General features: G+C 37.7%; 1 protein-coding gene across 4 annotated transcripts in view; it reads left to right on the top strand.

The window, feature by feature from the left end:
* The first annotated feature begins 412 nt into the window (after window positions 1-412).
* THOC2 (THO complex 2) overlaps window positions 413-15,565 on the top strand; it is a 56,435-nt gene continuing 41,282 nt past the window's right edge. For all 4 annotated transcript variants that reach the window (XR_003920852.2, XR_003920853.2, XM_029996711.2 and 1 more), the window contains exons 1-7: window positions 413-587; window positions 7,713-7,771; window positions 9,992-10,083; window positions 11,291-11,342; window positions 13,649-13,719; window positions 14,447-14,568; window positions 15,395-15,528. Coding sequence is in view for 2 of the 4 variants with exons in the window: in XM_029996711.2 (XP_029852571.1) it covers window positions 526-587; window positions 7,713-7,771; window positions 9,992-10,083; window positions 11,291-11,342; window positions 13,649-13,719; window positions 14,447-14,568; window positions 15,395-15,528 (592 nt within the window). In the remaining 2 variants the exon portion in view is untranslated. The remainder of the gene's footprint in view (window positions 588-7,712; window positions 7,772-9,991; window positions 10,084-11,290; window positions 11,343-13,648; window positions 13,720-14,446; window positions 14,569-15,394; window positions 15,529-15,565) is intronic.

The raw sequence follows: 15,565 nt of genomic DNA, 5'->3' as shown, positions 1-15,565 counted from the left end.
ACGCACCTGACACCCTCAAGCTATCTCTGTTTCCTGAACGATCTTTTCGTGTTTGTAAAAACCCTCGCTCGCAGTATTCTTACGGATCTGGCGAAGCGAGCTACCTGGCGAGATCCCACCCGGCTCCGCGCTCCATCTCCCACTACGAGTTACCAGGAGGTTCCCCCAACCCACAGGAATTTTAACCGCGGGCTGGGCTCACCCTGGGGTGTGTGTGCGTGTGTGCGAGGTGTCCTCTGGGTCCAGGAGAAGGCCTGGAGCGGGCCGGGGCCGCCGAGGGGCTCGGCGCGGCCGCTGACTGACAGACTCGACGCGGCCGCCGCGGTACTTGAGGGCGGCGACCGTTGAGCGCTTGGCCGGGGGGGGGGGGGGGAACGGGGCTAAAGCGCAGGCGCGATGGCGGGCTGCGCGCCGTCTCCCAGGGTACGGCGCGTCCGCGTCCCGTCGTTCCTCGCGGGCCGTTGCGTCCCCTCTGACCCGGGCTCGTTGCTCCACCATCCGGGCTCTCGGCGCCACACGGGGAAGATGGCGGCGCTGCTCCCTGCCGAGTGGATAAAGAACTGGGAGAAAGGGGGCAAGAACGAGTTGTGAGTGCGGGGTCTTGACGCGGGAAGGCGGTGGGGCGCTGCAGGCCGCCGGGCTGCGGGAGGGAGGGGGGGGGGGGGGCCTGGGCCTCAGCGGTCGAGGGAGACTGAGGGTGGGGGGGGGCGGCGGAGAGGTGGGAGCGGGCGGGGAGGACGTCGCTCGGGGCTGCGTCCTTGCTGCCGGGGCTTAGGGACGAAACCCTGGTCGGGCGGAGGGCCCGGGCCGCCTTCCTCTGCGGCTCGGCCTCCTTTGTGGGTTGGTGACGACCTCCGCCGACACCCGTCCCCCGTAGCTGGGCCTAGCTCTCCTGGCGCCCGTTGCCCGCGCCCCGAGCGCCCCCTTCCTGCCTCTGGGCCAGATTTATCGGGTGTCGGGCTCCTCTTCAGCCGCCCCCCGGGGTAATATGGAGCCTGAAGCGTTCTTGTTTCGCTGGCTCCGCGATGTCGACCTTTCTGGCAGAGATCTCGGCCCCCGTTCCCACCTTTCTACCTATTCCGGGGTGACTAGCGCTGTGTTCTTCGAGTCGGGCAAGGTAGGATCGGCTAGTCATTCCTATCTATCCTACAAGGTAACCTTTGTGCGCCGAGGGGTCCGGTTGCAGCTTCCCAAATCAATCCAGGTGTGCTAGGAGCTTTCCCTTTCAGGGCCTTCTGTGTATCTGTTTTAAGCAATCTTAGCTTGGCAGGTTCACTAATTGTGCTGCGTGCTGTGTTTCAGGAGTACATCTGTTCAAGGGGTCTATTCATCACTTTGTCCATTTCATGTTGCTATGTTAGCTTGGACAAGGGTGTCCTGTGTACTAACCATATATGTTTTTAAATGCCCTTATTTTAATTCTTCCATGCTCTTCTGTTTTTTGTTGTAACAAAAAACCCCTACAGTTTCAAATGTAGGTGTTTGGGGGATCATTTTGAGAAACGCTTCTTGATACTTACTCTTTTTGTTACTGTCTTTTGTTCATCTATTTTTAAAAGGTTGTGCAGCTATTGTAATGATCTTTCCTGTGCATGAAAAAAAGGTAGTGGGGTAGAGAATAGAGGACATAGAGGCTCCCTGCACAAAACACAGTTCTCCCCAGACCCTCCATTTTGTCGTGAAGGGGCCCCCCTTCATAGTCATATCATTTTTGGCTTTGAATTGTGCTAGAACCATTATGGGGTTAGCATGTAAGTTTCACACGTTCTGATGTGAATGATACAAGGCCAATGAAAATCTCTTCTGTAGCTGCATTTCCAACAATAATAAAAGTATTCAGGAGCCCCAAAACAATGCTGAGGTTTGCGTTGCTTTTTAAATCTCCTGCTTAAGATTTTATGTCAGTAGCAGAATTTGCATCCATCATGGCAATACTTACACAATAAGCACGGAGACCTTTTCATTGAACTTCAGTGTTTAGAAACCTCTATATGAATAATAAAGAATAAAACGTATACTGATACCTTTCAAAAATGCACAAATGACTATAATAGATTGCCTTTTTGTACATAACATTATATACATGTAAACGCACTTGCTAGCTTTTCTGTAATTATCGTTAAGTCATTTTTGCCTGAAGTAGTCACATGTGATTATGATTTTTGTAACTTACCCTGTTATGATCACTGAGATTGTATGGAGTTTGTATGACGACAGAAATTTCATAGTTGATCATGTAATGGTAACTGCATTGTTCGCATTGAATTCACAGAACTTTTAACTGTATAAGAGGCAAGTTACCTTAGCTTTTGACCATGATAAAACCTTTTATGATTCTCCCCTCCCCCTAGAGCAGTACTACTTAACCATGATGGGAGGAAAGTGTTAATCTGCTGTGGGACCAATAAAACAAAATGATAGGCTAAATTCCTGAATTTGTGGCATTTGCAGTTCATTTGGAATACTGCTTAAATGCAGTTCCAGGCATGATTTAAAGAGTAGTTTGCAAAAGAGGCCATATATTTTTAAAGAAATGTGATTGTGTCTGGATAACAGTTGTGAGGTTTTGCAGTGATAGCTTTATAAGCATGTGGAATATGTATGAACTTACTTTCTAGATGCAAAAGAATGTATCTGTAGCCAATATCTAGAGAACTTTTTAGGAAACTGACTTTTTGGGGGGGATCTTCAGTGTGTAACTTTGTGTTTCTTTTTTCCAAAACTTCCTATCTCCTGTTTTACTGGAGAAAAATAAAATTATGATGCTCTCTTTCCAAAATTAAACACATGGAGTATTTTTAAACATTAATTTAAAGTAAGAGGGGAATAAATGTAATGATACTTCTTATTTTATTGAATTATTTATCTAATACAAATATGCCCAAAAACATTAATTGGGTCTAGGCCTAAGACTAGGCCACAATTCCAGTCTCAGGGTTTGTGGTTCAAAGTTAAGACAATGCATTATGTTGATAAACAAGTTAGAAAAGTGTGGAGGGGAAGGATACTGCAGAAGGACAAAACTGACATTTCTAGCAAATACAGGATTTGCCAAAATTTTAGAAGTTTTTTTTGTGGGTGGGTTTTCTTCGTTTTTTGGTTTTTTTTAAACTCGATGGAAGCCTGGTCTAATTCAGCCCATGCACGAAGTCAGAAAACATTCACTCCTGTATGGAGGGGTTTGTTTAATTTTTAAACAAAGTGGTGGGCTTATTCACAGGGAGACAAATACCAACTTTGTTGAAAAGTGAGGATTACAGGACACACCCCCCCCCCCCCCACCCCCCCCCCCAATTAGCAGAAAGAAAAGATTAGGTCTTATGGAAAAAAATATTTATTTGCTGGAGCGTGAAATGGCTTACGTGATCTGACTAGGTCATCTCAAGGTAGTATTTTGGCAGTTACTTGTACCTAAATAAAAACACAGTTTTATGTTTTGGGGCAATATGAAACTGTATTGAGAGAAGTGAATGATTTTATTTTGCATCTTAACTTCTACTGTGATGAATAATGGATGCTTAAGATGATCGCTGTATGTTTTCTTATGTTTTCTTTCTGAGTGGGGTGGTGGTAGTCTGCCAATGCTTGAAAACATACAGGATTTGTAATATTGCTATTACAAAAGAAAAAGAAAAAGGTTGATTGTTTTATAAAGAAAACAAAATATAGGGATGTTTTAAATAAATTCAGTAGGAAATCAGTTTTAAGCTGACTGATCTCTTACTGTGAAAAATAACGAACTTTGTTATTTTTGCTGATGTGATCAGTTTGTCATGATATAACAGTTATATCCAAAAACCAGAAGGTAAGGATTTTGTATGTGTCTTAGAGTGTCATAATGTTAATTAGTGAGGCAGCATCATAGAGCTTAGGTAGCAATGGCCATTCACTTCCTAGAAATTGTTCAGAGACCTTGTTCAAAACTGTACATGCTTTGAATTTAATTAATCCAGCTACTGATGTATAATAATATCTAATACAAATACATCAGTGTACCTCATGAGGTAGTTTCAAGTGTTTTCCTGCCCGAACTATAAATTGGTCAGGATGTGGTCATCTTATCTGTCACTTTCTATTTTGTTCAGACACTTCGCTGTCTAAATACAATTTATTAAATGATGTGCATTTGTTTTGCTACTGTCGGGTATTGTGTAGAGATTGAGTTGGAATCTGTGTGTGAATGCTTATTATGCTGATCAGTCTAGACTCCTTGTAGACCTATTTGTGTGGACGTATACTGTCCTTTGTAGTGAAATTGTGTTGTTTTGTATAGTGTCTTTCACAGTAAGATGCTGGTCTATGACTGTAGCCCATATGGACGCTTAGAATACGCATACAATGGCAAGCACTTACTATTAGACTCATACCTTACCTTGTTTTGTGATAGATTAAACACATGGAGGACCCTTTAGTGGGGAAGTATGGCTTTAATAATGTATTTGGCTGGCAGTTTATGCAGTATGTTAAGCCTCAAGATAAACTGAAGGAGCTTAACATTCTGTGAATGTTAAATCTTGAGACTCGGTCTTTCAAGCACTCCCAACATGTTTGTTACTTTACTTGCATGAGGAATGTCACGGTGTTGAGTTAGAGGGCTGAGAGTCAGGAAAACAGACTTTAGTTGTGGTTTTGCCATCCTGACTGCAAAATGCAGTTGATTGTACTTTATCTCAACTAGAGAACTACCCGCATCAGTTAAATTATGCATATACTTAAATGTTTGCAGGCACATGCACTTTGTGATAATTACTGCCATATACTATCTGTGGGAGTGTAATTGAGGATATAGGACGTTGTGTATGAATTGAGAGGCTTAGGTTCAGTTGCTGGCTCTGCCCTGCAAACTTGTTCGGTAAGCGCTCAACATTGCTTCAGAATTTGTTATTTAAGCAAATCTATCCCAGCTTAGTCCAAAACAAATTGGAAACATTGGTTTTCAGAAGTGATTCTGTGATTTCTTGTTGTTGTTGTTATTAATTATTTTTACTTTCTAGCTTATCCTATTTTTTAATTGTATTTTACATGCATTACACAGTTTTACCTTTGGATGAAGGAATGTAGGTTTTAGTGGAGTGGGGAAGTTCTCCATCCTAAGCTCGCAGCAATGAACTGCAAGATTAGAGTACTCTTAACAGACAACAGACAGTTTGGGTCTGTTGAACTGCAAAGTGGACCTGATAAATTTCCATTGTACTGGGTGTTGTGTAAGTGGGGAATTATTGATGTGTCCTTTTTCTGAGCTGATTAATTGTACTAATACTGACATTTTTATTCCTGTGACTGTGCAAGTATTTTGATTTTAATTTATGATGCACTCAGTTGAGACTAGATGAACTAATCTCACAGCTTGTCGGTACTGGAAGGGAGGGCTTCTGCCTTGTCTTCATTCACCAGGGCTCTTTCTACTCTGGTGCTTACCTGATCTCCTGGTAAGCTGCTTCAACTTGCAAAGTTGGCAGAAGACTTGTTTTCTGACCAGTTTTTCTGCCAGGTTTGTCAGTTTAACTGATTTAACTGACATGAGGGCTAGAATTGTGTGGCCAAGAAGGGAGGAAGTAGCAGTGAATGTGTCCATTTCTGCAGCAACAAGCCATTAAATCAGCTCAGCTGTACTGCCTGACAGCACCTTCAGAAAAGGTCATCCTCCTTTGGAGATAGAGTAGCTGTATAAAAGAACATAAGCACAATTATTAATTTAGATCCAAAGAGTAATACCAACATCTTATTTCTCTACTACCAAAATCTTCCCATGTAGACTTTCACAAAAAAAATTACTTTTTTTCCAATTTAATAATTCATTGGATTTTAATTATAACTATAAAGCAACTTGTTTTACAGACTGATCTTAGGTACAGATACAACTGTATTTAAATACAGATACAACTGATCTTGTTACATTGATCAAACAGATTTGTGTCTTAAAGTAATGTGGAGTTTATAGTAGTACTGTTTTGGTATTGCTGGAAAGGCAATTGGAAGAGGTTAAAACTCTTATTTTTGTATTAAGATGTACTTAAGTGAACTCTTAAGTCCAAGCAGACAGGGTTGTTGCTCATGTAATGTAGTTGATGATATCATCTTGTGACATCAGGGTCAAAGTGTGCATCTCGGTAGACAATTCTTTTTTGAATCAGATGTTTCACTTTACTGTTATTTGTATACAGAGCTTAGAAATGAGTATTTACAGGGTAACTTCTTTATGGAGGAATAGTAATTAAAATTTAAGAAAATCTGACTTAGATCAAATTGATACACTCTTTGGGGACAGCTGGGGAAAAAAATCTATTGCTTCTTTAAAAAAAAAAGTGCACTTACCATTCATGAAAAATAAAATAAATTACCTATTCCCCTATTTTGCTGTCTCTTTCTGGTTATTTCCAAATATATTGCATACTCTTCAATAGCATTTAGAACATCTTAGCCATACCATTGCTTTTTGCTGAGCTTGCAAGTTTCTGCTGATTATGTGAAACTGCCTGTTTTCCAGTTGTCTTAAAGGGTGCATATACCTTGTATTTGCTAATTATAATCCTTTGATTTCTGAAACAACTGTTTAGTCCTGCTAGAGAGGTAATAATCTGTATAGGATGCAAATAGAATGAGTAACGAATTGCTACAGAATCCTTTTTTACTGTTTATTTTTCATTGTAAGCCTCTGTAATAATTGTACATACATGCCTTATTTGAGCACATGCTTAAAAATCACTCCCACAGGAAATTGTAGTCTTGCCATCTTATGCAGGAATATGATGTAGCTCTGATACTGTCCTCAGTTTCTGCACATGAAAGACCTATTGATGAAAAATATGTGAAACTTTTGGTTGAAAATTTGCAAGTGTGAAGAAAATGCTTAAGATATTCATTGGTGTCTGTTATAGGTAAATCACTACCTTTTTTAAAATACTGTTGCTTCTAAATGTGAAAGTGCTTTTGAAGCCTCATGCTGGGGTGACAATAGCGGTAGAGGAGAGGGAAAATCCTTATAGCTTGGAAGCATGTCCATTTCTAAGCTGTCAGCGTAGTGGAGAAGCCTGCTCCTTAAGCATTTATTTTGTAGCACACACAACTATTATTTTATTTCATGGAACAGTCTGTACGGTATTTAGTGTACTTTTTACATATGGCTAATTTGAGGGAGCCTTCAGAGTGACTGAAGATGATGTAACGTGACAGGTCTTTACATCCTATAGTGGATTCTCTTAGTGACCAGAACAGGTAAAATTCTGTTTTAGCATTGCTAAAACATTGCATCAGGAAATCATGCACATAGGTTAATGTTAAAAATTTTTTACAGGTCAGAGTTTGAAAATGATCATAGTCATAGTATTTCTATGAGAAGCATTTCCTCATTGGTTGACAGTAGTAGGTTAATGCTAGCACTTCCATGGTTCCTTTCACATACTAAAATTGCCTAGTACTCTCCCTTTTCTGTGTGTAAGCATGTGTAATGTTAGGAAGAATATTTTTTTAAGTATGTGATATATATGTGTATGAGAACTGTTGGGAGTCTTGTATTTCTTTGCTGTGGAACTTCTGTGAATTAGCATTTACTCTCTGAAAATTAAAATGTAGTCAGCCATTTAAACTGCCCAAATGTGAAGTTATTTCAGCCAGAACAACAACAAAAAAAGAGCCCCAAAATGTTCCTGTGTGTATGCTAATATCTAACTATTTGTATGGGTTTTCATTTTTTTATATTTCTTTTATTTCAGCGTGCAACTATGTCGCACTCTCAGTGAAAACAAAAGCCATGATAATATGGGTTTCAGAGGTAAGTTTTGTGGGGTTTTGGTAATTTTTAATTAAATAAAAGCCTGGAAACAGTTAATCCTGGCAGCCCTGCATGTATCTGCTTGGACCATTCATATATGGTGACCATTAATGCGTGCTAAAGGCAAATACTATAAATAGTAGGGCAATACAAACATCCACAGGTAGGTCTGTCTTCAGACATCCAGGTGAGAGATTTCTTAGGCAGTAGTAAATGGTGGTGGGGTAGTCCAGTACTTGGTCTGTGTTATAGAAAATGGAATTCCATTTTGCAAACTCAACATACAACTAGATTTTATTCTGAAGGTTAAATTTATGAACACTAATGTATGCAAGCGTGATTGTATACTGCAGAAAGTAATTTTTACAACAGTACCGGAGTTAGGCATTTTCTCCTTTGTTAGTGAAAGACACTGCTGTCTTTACGTTTTAAATTTGCACTTTAAGAAATCTTTAAAGAAAAATTAAATTTTTGTTTGCTTTGCAGAATCTGTTGAAAGAAAAGCTTCCATATTACTAAGACCACAAATGTGCTATGCTGTTTTGATGGTGCTTTGGGTTCTTGCTAAAATAGTCATAATGGGCAATAATAATAGCAGAAAAGATAAACCAAAACTTTTCAATGTAAATTATAAGTAAGAATTTATTGTTCAACAAAGCAAAATCACTGTTCCTAAAGTTTTTGAAGAAAGGCCACCAGATGTTCTCTGTTCTAGAGAGAGGTTGACAATTTTTTATATGCTGTTTTCTTTTTCTTTGCTCTTGCTGTCAGGATCTAAAAGATGCAGTGGGAATGACTAGGTAGATACATGCAGTGGCTATATTGGAGGAACTAATAGGCAGTAGAAATAGTTGAAGTCCTTCTGGTGATGGAAAAAATGTGAAAACATGGATAATCTGGAGTGAGATGCTGACTGAGTATTTGTTTCAGTCCATGTGACCTGGATCCAGTTCTGCAAACTGCACTGGCACTTGCATTTCTGCCTTTTAGTTCCAGAAAGACATTCATTGAAATCCGATATACCAACCACAGACTTACGGAGACGGGTCATATTTGGTGGTGTACCTGTGTACCAAATTCTCCGCAATGTGGGGAGCCACTTGCAGAGGCATGTCTGAGGCTATGCTTATGGCTGGTTTGGGTTCATCTTAAGTTATTAAATTGGGTACTGTACCAAACTGTCCTCTTCAATTGGCCTTCAAAGTAGTAGAGTTATGTTTTGTGGAGAATTGATGTCTAAACCAATCCTGCTATATTCACGTGTTCAGCAATTAGTGTTCTTTGCCAAAAGCACTGTGATAGGTAAAATTAACTTGTCCATTTAAAAAATAAATCAATCTGCTTCTAATGCAGCTACAGTGGTCTGCAGTCACAAAGTTATTGAGTACTTGGTTTATGTCATTAAGATCTGTAACTTGTATACCCATTGTGAATATTCTTTATGGAGCAAACCACGTGGTACAAGTGCAGGGTGAAAGCATGGGGGCTTATTATTTTTCATATACTAGGAAGTATAGCAACATTGTGGTGTATTACTTAAGAAACGATTCCTTAGAAGTTTACCATAGCTGTTTTTGCAACTGCCATGTTTAACATTGCAAGTTTTTTCTCAAATGCAGTACCTCTGTTTAGTGTTTTGGCTTAATATAAGCTTTTGTAAAACAGCATTCTTCAGTTATGGGAGATTTTCCTTAAAAAGATAAATTAAAAAAAATCCTTGTTAAGCATTTTTTTCTCCCAATTAAATTTTACTTTCTCCTAGAGAACTGGTTTTTGAAAGCATATCTGTGATGAGATATGATTAAGAAAAAGTACTGGAATGTTTTCTATGTATTATATCTTTTTATATATATGCGTGTGTATATATGTATAATATGATATTTATGTGAATTATAAGTTAAAGGTGTCTTTGTTAAACCAACTGCCAAGACTCAAGTAATTATGTGCAGGACTAGTTTTTCATCCCGTTTTACTGTTATTCCATAAACTCTCTAGGGAAAGTGGATCATCTGTTACTATCTGCTTGTGTGAAGTCTTACATTAAATTTGAGCATCAATATATATCAGCAGTAATAAAGTAATCCCCCTCATTGGTAAGAGAAGCATATCCTCTTTACTTGCAGGGTGTCTGAAGTCTACAGCATTACTGTAAACGTTGCTTTAAAAGTTAGACCAAGGATTACCTAATATGTTTCTTAATCATCTGTTCTCTTTCAACAGACATCCAACAGGCTTTGTATGAACTCGCGTACCATGTTGTCAGGGGAAACTTAAAGCATGATCAAGCTTCTAATGTTCTTGGTGATGTCATAGTAAGTATAGATTTGTAATAATTGCAGACTTACTAAATTTTTACTTTGTTACAAAAGTTCGAATGAAAATTAGGTAGGATAATAATTCAACAGACTTCTTTTTCCATGTCTAAAAAGTCATTCTTGTCAAGTCCTTTTTCTTCATTAGTGTGCACTTGAAATGTATGTAGTCTGTCAGGGTTTCGTTTTTTCTTCTACTTTTTGTGGTGAGGAATAGCTGTATTCATTTTAGCCTAAATTAAAAATTAAATAATTTTTTAAGGGCCTACGAAGACTGAAGTTTCTAATAAATGCTAAAAATAGATTTCACTTGCTTATGCAGCATGTCTGTAATGCCACCTACTGGTTTTTATAATTTAGATCTTTCTTGCAGTGTAGCAATGGGTGTCTGCCATTTTACTATTGAGATGTTCAAGTCCCATGACTGCCTTTAAAATAATGCATTAGACTTGTTTTCTGTTTGAAAATTTTTTCTCTTAAAATGCTTTGGATAAATAGAGAAAGCAGGGAAACGAGTATTTTCCTCTCAACTTCTAAGGTTGCCAAATGTTGGTGTTTCTCAAAAAAAAAGAATTGGGAAGAAAGAAATATCTTCTAAAAATGATTTCTTATTCTTTTTGAGTTCTTAGATTGCTGTTTTGACATGTATAGACCATGAAGAAAAAATACCTTTTGCAGTAATCTATTACAGAATCACTTTTTTACGTTTTTAAGCTTCTGCATTGGGTTTGAGAGTAGTCAAGGCCGAAGTGCACCTTGCTGTTGGGGTAACACGATAATGTTTGATCTTTAGTTAGTGTAGGAAATTGTAATTTGCTTGGTGCCTGAGAAAGTATAGTTTACTGTACAGGCTGGTGCTGTTCTTCAGACAGGGAGTTCCATTGTGCTAGAGAACTGGGGGTAGTAACTAGAGGGTTTTGTCCATGGCCACTAGATAATCTTTTAAATTACACTAAAATGTTATGTTATTTCATTACATATCAATAATTAGTACAGCACTTATGTTAGATATTAGTCAATAATGGAGCCTCTTCTTTATGAATTTATCTGAATTATTAATTATTATTAATATAATCAGACTAATAACACAGATTATTATTACTAAACTTATATGATGAAGTGTTGTTTTATGTAATGGAATAAGAATTTTCTAAGTGTACTTATTGGAGTTTCTGTGTTCAGTAAGTGTGATCTTTTTCCTTTTTAGGAATTTCGGGAAGACATGCCTTCTATCCTAGCTGATGTATTCTGCATATTAGGTAAGTTAGGTTCCCTTCCTTTCAGCATTGCAACAGATTTGGAGAAATAACATGCTTTGTGTGTTTGCTTGTTGGCTTCAGGAAATTTCATTAAATCTGTAAAGCATGACTTCTCTTTACAAAATATGTTTATTTTTCCTCAGAGTATCTGCATCTCAGTCGTTAATGTCTTTTTCATTCTGCTTTGTTCTGTTACAGTTTCCAGGAGTTTACCTATTACAGGCAGTGGAAATTGATCTGCCAAGAATAGTTAAAGGAGCTAGCTTGTTGGATGTTAGCTAATGGAATCAGTGACTTAGTGTTGTTATCATTCTTATAAGTATTTTAAGTAAAAGTCGACTTACTGGTGGGTAGATCCTCTGTTCTCAGAATATGTTCTGTAAATATTTTTGTCTGTACAGTCACTCTTAGTTAAGTGGAGCTTGTACTAATTGTCCAGAAATCTAAAGGCAAACAGCATAATTTGCCAAGTTACTATCTGCCAACTGAGCAGGCTTTAAAGATGCGTACTTCTTATCCTGGTAATAACTTCTGGATTTTTATGTTGTAATGTTAATTCCAAACTGTTTCTCTCATGCTTTTAAAATTTTAATCTTGTATACTTTTTTCCAGATCATAGTTTTAACTGCTTGCAGTTTCTATCTTGTTCTATGTCTCTATGGTTTTTTTCCAACAAATTTCAGCAAATTCTTTTGGCAGTCTGCTCATCACAGATCCTGGTTTGTTCTGTAAACTGAAGGAGTGTGGTGTCTTCTGTGCTGTGGCTGCCTGTGCAGAGACACCTACTTAAGTTTGCATGTGGAGCTTCAGTTCTGTAACATCTAAATGACGAATTTCGACTTTTTTTTCATAATGTTTCATAATGTTTCATACTGTGTACTTGTATAATCTTTTTGTAATAATTAGCTTTTATAATGCAGTATTACACTGGACCCTTTCATTTTTTAAGCTGAGTTAGAAAACTTAGATTAGTTGCTTCTTGAACTACTGGAATAACTGAAACTAGTGTATCTGTCTGCCTTTTTTCTTTTTTTGCTCTTCCCGCTTTTTTTGCTCTTCCCGCTTTTTTTGCTCTTCCCGCTTTTTTTGCTCTTCCCGCTTTTTTTGCTCTTCCCGCTTTTTTTGCTCTTCCCTTGCCTTCAAATCAGTATGTAGCCAAATGCCATGCCTCCACTAGTAGCAGAGAAATAGTATGGCTGAGGAGCTAGGTTTCAAACTCTGGAACAAAGGACATTTGACAATTTCTTGCTTGTTTTTAATGAGTTTCCTCTAACACTTTTTCCCTCTAACCAGTATTTGCTACTATCAGGATTTTTTTTTTTTTTCCTAATGTCCTCATCTTATAGTTAATATGTTTCGTTATATGAGAATTTTATCAACTTTATCCACTCATCCACATTCCCTGGACTGATTTTTTTCAGCAGGTTCTTCTTTGGCTGAGAGGCTTAGCTGCTAGGTCCAGACTGATCTGGCAAGTCTGTTGCCTCCACTGCCACACTGCTACGTCATTGGTTTTCAGTCTGTTTGGGGACTTCTTTCTCAGTTTTTTGTTGTTGATGTTTTCTGTAGTTTTTCGGGGGGGGGGGGGGGGTGTAAGTTGTTTGTTTGTTTTGGTTTGGGGTTGGGTTTTTTTTTTTTTGTAATGTCTGCCTTGCATTCTTTCATTGAGTTTTCCACTCCTTTTGCAGCTCCTTGCTTCCTGTAGTGATGCGCTTTTTTAAACTACTTTAGACAGGTGTGCTTCCTTGGCCATTTTTTTATGGACTGTCTTCCCACAGGAGTGAATTTATGAATTGCATTCAGTAATTATTGACAATGCAAAAGAAAAGAATGGAAATACAGAAGCAGAGCTAGTAGAAGACTGCAGACCAGGCAGTAAATGGTAGTTACTCTGAAGACACAGGGAAAAAGACTAGAACACATTAAGGCTAGGATCACACAGTTCTTTTTAGCAATTCATAATTCTCTTCTTTTGTGCTTATTATTGATTCTTAATGCTAGCCATAAAAACCTTATTGCAACAGAGAGAAGGGCAAGAAAAATTACTGTGACATTCCTCTGGTTCCTGTTTTACCTTTTCATGCTATTTGTGGATGTGTGAGAATTGTCATCAAAATATTATGTGGATCTTGAGGTGGATGAGTAGCTGGAAAGTGGCAAGAAGCTCACATGTTATAAACAAGCTGCTTTGTGTTGTGCTATTGTTAGAATTTATTGGAATAGTTATTAAAAAGAAGAAAGTCTTATAAATTCCACAAGTAATGATTTCTTTTTTCCCTTTTTTGTTTCATCTTCCTTTATACTAGATATTGAAACAAGTTGTTTAGAAGAAAAAAGTAAGAGGGATCATTTTACCCAACTGGTACTAGCCTGTTTGGTAAGTTGCGCTTAGAAAGTCTTTTGGTAAAAGTATATGCCAAAATCTGACAAGAAAAATCAGAGAGTTTTGAAGCGCTTCTCCCTGGAAAAGACTATTACAATGCTTTAACAAATTCCTGAATACCCTAAAAATGCATTTTCAAAGCATTATGGTAGAGTAATATAGTATAGTTGTCCCTTGAATTCTTTAAAGAGTTTTGAGAGAAACTTTTTCTGTCAGTTCAATGGAAATTTTGCTTGTGAAGTATGTTTTGAGTTAGACTACTTCTTTATGCAATCTCCTCTGAATGTAGAAGTGGCATTCCTCACCACATGGAATAAGCTTGATTTGTAGGAAAATTCAGCATACGAAAACAAGGCTTTTCTCCCAGAATGTGAGAGAATGGGTATAAGCTTTGTAAATACACAGTTCTTGATAATAATATCCCTAGGTGCTATGCAGTGTGTACTTTGTAACCAGCAATTAGTCTCTAGGGCTTGTTTCTTCAAGGTGCTTTTGTATATAAAATCTACCACTGTAGAATTTCAATTTCAGTTAAATGGTTTCTCAGTTTTGTCCACTTCTGTCTTCAAAGCAGAATGCATTTAGTATCATGCTATATCATGATAGTTGAACTTTTTTTTTTATAGTCAGAACGCATATGTAGCCTAAAGTAATAATCAGATGTTTTTTAGGTCTTTGTAATTGACAAATCTGATGTATTTTTTTGGTGTTTTTGTTTTAGTATCTTGTATCTGACACTGTCCTAAAGGAGCGCTTAGATCCAGAGACACTGGAGTCATTAGGACTTATAAAGCAGTCTCAACAGTTCAATCAGAAATCTGTTAAAATAAAGACAAAACTGTTGTAAGTTTTGGGGCAAGGGTTATTTGGGGAGTGGGTGGGGAGGGACAATGGTAATTAGTTTGGTAACAATGTTTTCTAACAATGAGTAATGTTTCTTTTAATAAAATACTCAATTTTTTTTAGGAAATGTGGTTTGCACTTTAACTTGTCATTGGCAAAAGAACCTTGTTAGCCCTCTTAGTTTTCAAACTCTTGAGAAGTGTAAAATCTTTTTTTAATGTCACCTATTGCTATGGCTTTTGCTACAGCAATTCCATATGTGCAGATTTAATACTTAGTATTTAATTTTATTTGTGACAAATGTGAACTTAAAGTATAAGAAAATTAATTATTGTTGTTGCATCAGTTAAGCATACACATTTGTTTTCATAAATAAGCAAATGTAATGACGTTAGTTTTGGCAACACAGGATATATTTTTGTGGGTGTATGTTTGTTTTTTTCTCTGCATCCAATGTTTCAGTCTCGATCTCCAAGAACACCACTTGAAACTAGAATAGGTCCTTAAGCACAGACTGTTACAGAGCAGTTCTGCAACATAGTGTGTAAGAACAAGCTTTACTCTTAAGTATAAGCATAATCTTGCTTTTAAATAGTCTGCATTTGAAGTAAAGAAGAGCTGGATTTGTTTGGAGAATGCTTGCTACCTTGCAGGTATTCTTTGTACTGCATTCTGTAATCTTTGCAATAGCTCAAGTAAATTACAAGTTCTTAAAAATGTGTTCAAAATTACCATTTTGTGTAGCATTTAATATTGGTAAGAGCATAAATAAGCTTCACTGTGGACATGTGTTACACAATAGTGTTTAATTTCTGTTTATTTGCAGTTATAAGCAACAGAAGTTTAATTTGTTAAGAGAGGAGAATGAAGGTTATGCAAAGCTCATTGCAGAACTGGGGCAAGACTTATCTGGAAATATCACTAGTGATTTAATCCTTGAAAATATCAAATCTTTAATAGGTAAGGAGTTTGAAGGAATATGGGCACTGTTTTTCCT

The sequence above is a fragment of the Aquila chrysaetos genome, chromosome 21 (assembly GCF_900496995.4).
Source record: "Aquila chrysaetos chrysaetos chromosome 21, bAquChr1.4, whole genome shotgun sequence".
Taxonomy (NCBI): domain Eukaryota; kingdom Metazoa; phylum Chordata; class Aves; order Accipitriformes; family Accipitridae; genus Aquila; species Aquila chrysaetos.
The sequence above is the reverse complement of the archived record's forward strand: the minus strand, read 5'-3'. Positions and strand labels throughout refer to the sequence as shown.